Source organism: Acanthisitta chloris, unplaced genomic scaffold, assembly GCF_000695815.1.
Source record: "Acanthisitta chloris isolate BGI_N310 unplaced genomic scaffold, ASM69581v1 scaffold2954, whole genome shotgun sequence".
Taxonomy (NCBI): domain Eukaryota; kingdom Metazoa; phylum Chordata; class Aves; order Passeriformes; family Acanthisittidae; genus Acanthisitta; species Acanthisitta chloris.
The window spans coordinates 20,345-24,788 of record NW_008668549.1 but is presented as its reverse complement, the minus strand read 5'-3'; the positions used below and the strand labels follow the sequence as shown (position 1 = coordinate 24,788).

General features: G+C 39.0%; 1 protein-coding gene across 1 annotated transcript in view; it reads left to right on the top strand.

Moving 5' to 3' along the window:
- Positions 1 to 4,444, top strand: part of ASMTL (acetylserotonin O-methyltransferase-like) — a gene marked incomplete at its 5' end in the record, with an annotated part of 26,023 nt that overhangs the window by 3,517 nt on the left and 18,062 nt on the right. The window contains 2 exons of the mRNA XM_009072924.1: positions 1,374 to 1,435; positions 3,506 to 3,614. Of these exons, the coding sequence (XP_009071172.1) occupies positions 1,374 to 1,435; positions 3,506 to 3,614 (171 nt within the window). The remainder of the gene's footprint in view (positions 1 to 1,373; positions 1,436 to 3,505; positions 3,615 to 4,444) is intronic.

Sequence of the window (4,444 nt, the reverse complement as noted above, 5' to 3'; positions counted from 1 at the left end):
CAAGCTTAATTTTATATTATAGCACACTCTTATTCTTTTAAGAAACACCCAACTAAATAAGTCTATTGACCTCCTTTGTGAAGGATGTGATGTGAGGAATCCTTCTGTTTTATTGGAGGAATAGAGAAGGAAAAGCTGCACTGCATATTTCAGCAGTTTACATTGTAACTCAGACATCTCCTTGGTAGTTTTTGGAGTTTTTCTCTGTAAGTCTATTTAGAAGTATTTTTTTTCCATTGATGGCTTACGCTGAATTTTTGATCCTTTGTGGCATGCTACTAACTTCAAAGTAGTTAGTTTTTAAAACAAAAACGTGCTAACAGACTGTGGTACTAGAAAGAGATTCATAAAGGACTCTTGCCTGGCAAGAGATTTCTCATCACTCTTCTCTTGAAATCATGCCAAGTTCAAGCAGTTCAAAAATAGTAATTTATTATTTGTTTTACAAAGCCTAGTCTACTTCTAACACATGCAAATGTTTCAGGTTTTGTTTGTTGTGGGGTTTTTTATGTTTAGTAGGTAAATCTCTTAATCATGGATATGAAATGCATGTAATATTTAGTCTTTTAGAACTCCAGGAAAAAATGCAGACAAGATATGTCTTTGCATATATACAAGTTGTCAGATGAAAATTTTCACTCACTGTTTCATCTTACAATTCATTGTGGAATCTTATGGGAGACAGAAGGAGTGTGAGATGCTTCTGATGACATCCAAAAATATCCTGGCTAGTCTTTGAGACTGTTCCTTAAATAGTCTCTTCAAATACTCAAGTCCTCATGCTGTTTATTGCACTTCTGTGGCTTACACAGCATAATAAAGTCCTCCAAACTAATGGACCACAGCGTGGCGCTCTGGAGCCACTACAGGAGGCAGCAAGGCATAAAGGAATTTGGGCTCTTCTCTCCACTCTGGCTTGCCTTGGGATCTCTGAGGGCCAGTCTGGATGAAGTGAAGACACATGCACTAGTTCCCTATCACTTGTTTAGTCTAAGTTGCATCACCTATTTATTTATTGCCAGCTTTCAGTGGAGATGCCTGTAACAGCAGTGTTTATGCAGACTGGCTTTTTCTAGTGCATTTGAAATAGTCACTTTTCATATGTATGGACCATGGACTACTTTTCCAACACACTGCTAGTGATATTTTGGAGACTTGACATGACTGAAGCTTTTGATGGTGTTGTTTTGTTGATTTCTTTTTTGGCTTTGTTTTGCCAATGCCTTTCACATATATTGAAACAAGTAAACTCTGTTTGTTTAGGATGCATGTCAGACCCATCAAGTGATACATTAATGTAATGGTCTGTTTCAGCATAATAATGTTGAATATTTGATAAGACACTTGCTTAATGCACATTTTTTCCTTGGCAGGTTGAATGGGAAGGAGCACAGTGTTTTCACAGGAGTGGCTATTATCCACTGCCGCAGTACAGGTATGTGTGTCATTTTATTAAAACTCAGTCTTTGCCTTAAAAGTTATTCTCACAATGACTTGTACAAGTGAAGAAACAAGATCAAAATGTTTTCTATACAGTCTAAATTGGTTTTCTACTCCAGATAAGAACTACCGTATCAAAATATAAATTAAAAACTCCCTACAAAAGCCAATCTTCTTTCTGTATTCAGTTTCACACAGGAAGAAGGGTGACAAAACACAAAGTTTTAGAAATATTGTCTCTGAAAGCTATGAGACTAATTGAAAAACCTGTGTAAATTGTGTTAATATTCTAAATGAAATTCAAGTAAGGCACTACAAACTGCAAGAGTGAGCAGAATCTGATCCATGTTACCTTTATTCCTGTGTTTTGTTTACACCATCTGATAAATACAAGTGTCTGTATCTGTTGCTGGATCTGTAGTTACTTCATTTTTCAGTAAATAAGGGAAACTTCAGAGCCATTTTTAAGGCATGAGTACAGTAATGGCTTAATGCCTTATAGTGTTAAAGAACTGCAGGGAGCGATACATCAATGTTCTTTATCAGATAATTTATAGAGTAATCAAGTGCTTTTTATGGAGACTGTACCATTAACAGAATTTGAAGAGTGTTTGAAGGGCATCAGCTGATAATTATGCCAATATTCTTTTAGTAGAGCTTTTGCAGGGATCATTTCCCTGACATTTCACTGGACATAGTCTTTTTGTAGACATTATTTACAGTTTCAAATCTTTTCTGGAATGATTGCTCATAACTCTCTTAAAATAGAAATAGTCAGTGATCCTGTAGCCTGGCTTATATGCTAGTACACAGAAATTCTGAGAGTTGCTGCAAAAAATAAACACATTATCAAGAGGTTCCTGTGACCAATCCAGCAACAATAATAATGTCTTTAATTGTTTACTCTAGGAAGAAAGTTAAAGTGCACACAGCTGTAGTACTGATGCTACAACAGCACATCTCATTTGAAGTTTACAAATTTAAGCCACATCATATTCAGATGAATAAAAATACCATAAGTCTGCATATTCCTCAAGTGATGCAATAAATGAGAGAGTTTTCTAGAATACATTTTTAGTTACAGTTTATACTTACATAGTGTTTGTTAACTTACTACAGATGGAATTTTCCTCTTGAGCTGATGGAGTTTTTTATCAATACTGAAAGATTTAATAATCTGCCTTCATATCAACAATTTTCATATTTCATCTGGTTCATTAAATGTTGATTTATTTTTTTTCCACACTAACTCCATTCCAAACTGGTTAGTATTCTTCCCTTGGTCTGTACTATACATCTTTCTTACTCTTCTTCAAGCATTTCCACTGCTACCAGAACTGTGGTAACTGCAGATGCTGATCTTGGTATTTATAGCAAAGAGTAGAGAGGACTTGCAATCCATAGTGTGCACACTCATTCGTGCAAGGGTGTTTCCTTTTCAATGTGTTTTGGAAAAGCCTCTGTCTGGAATGGTACCAGATTCACAGTGTACCACATGCAGCAGGGTCCATGCCCAGGTGTGCAGTACTTCAGTGCACCTTTCACTGACCCCTTCCGGGTCAGAAATAATCTTGTCATTTCTTGAGAGATGACAGGAAAATAACAATGATGGTGACTGATGGAACTGCTGGATACCTGAGCCTGCGGTGCAGGTGCAGCTGCACATTCACACTTTTATGACAGCTACATGTTGAGCTATGGTGTGTTGATAAGAGTTCTTTGACAACAGTCATAAAGTTAGAAGGGTGGTTGTACTCTGTGCTGGATGTGTGTGCCAGCAGTCCATAAATAGCTCTGTGTAAGCGTTGTTAATTTAAGAATACATCCCACACAGGAAGAACAATCTGTTAGCTCCAAGACAGGACTGCAGAGGTTGAAAATGCAAGGTTTTACTGGTTTGGAACAGTTGAGTCCACTGTCTCTAAAGAACATGATTAGTCATTTCATACATCTGTGTAATTAATTTTTCCCAAGCAAAACTGTCAAATGGTTATGAAATAAAAATTAGACATTATGGTATCTAAACTGTAATTCCTGTTTCTAATAAGAACTATTCTTTCTGTAGGAAATCAGCTAGAGATGGAAATCACTGATTTCTATGAAGAGACTAAAGTAAAATTTTCTGAGCTGTCTGAAGAGCTCTTGTGGGAGTACATTCATAGTGGGGAGCCAATGTAAGTAAAACCCTAATGCTTTCACACAGCACTTGAGAATAGGCCTTAGGGTACCTTATTAAGCCACCAGTGTAAAACATTCTGTCCTGTGTTCTGTGAAATTGTGCTGTGTGTATATGATAAATGATAGCATGGGTGATGCAAGGTGAGTGTTCTGTTCTTGTCTAGAGCTGTCATTTCCCCAGGGGACGTGAGCTACCTATTTGGAACCCTAGCAAACAACTGCACGAGGTTCAGTAACGCTCAGTGCTGTGTCCTGCACTTGGGATACAATAGCCCCATGCAGCACTACAGCCTGGGGGAGGAGTGGCTTGAGGGTTGTTCATCAGAAAGGGACTTGGGAGTGCTGGTGACAGCAGTTCAGTATGAGCCAAGAGTGTGCACAGGTGGCCAAGAAAGCCAATGGCATCTTGGCCTTGATCAAGAATAGTGTGGCCAGTAGGACTAGGGCAGTGGTCATCCCCCTGTACTCGGCATTGGTGTGGTCATACCTCGAGTACTGTGTTCAGTTCTGGGCCCCTCACTTTAAAAAGGACATTGAGGCACTGGAGTGAGTCCAACCAAGGGCAATGAGGCTCATAAAAGGTCTGGAAAACATGTGGTATGAGGAACAACTGACAGAATTGGGTTTGTTTAGCCTTGAGAAGAGGCAGCTCAGGGATGACCTCATGGCTCTCTACAACTACCTGAAAGGGGTGGCAGAGAGGTGGGGGATGGTCTCTCCTGCCATGGCTGCAGGGAGAAGACTAGAGAGAAGAGCCATAAGTGGGGACAGGGCAGAGTCAGAGGAGATGTTAGGAGAAATGTTTTCCCTGTGAGGGTGTTCCGGC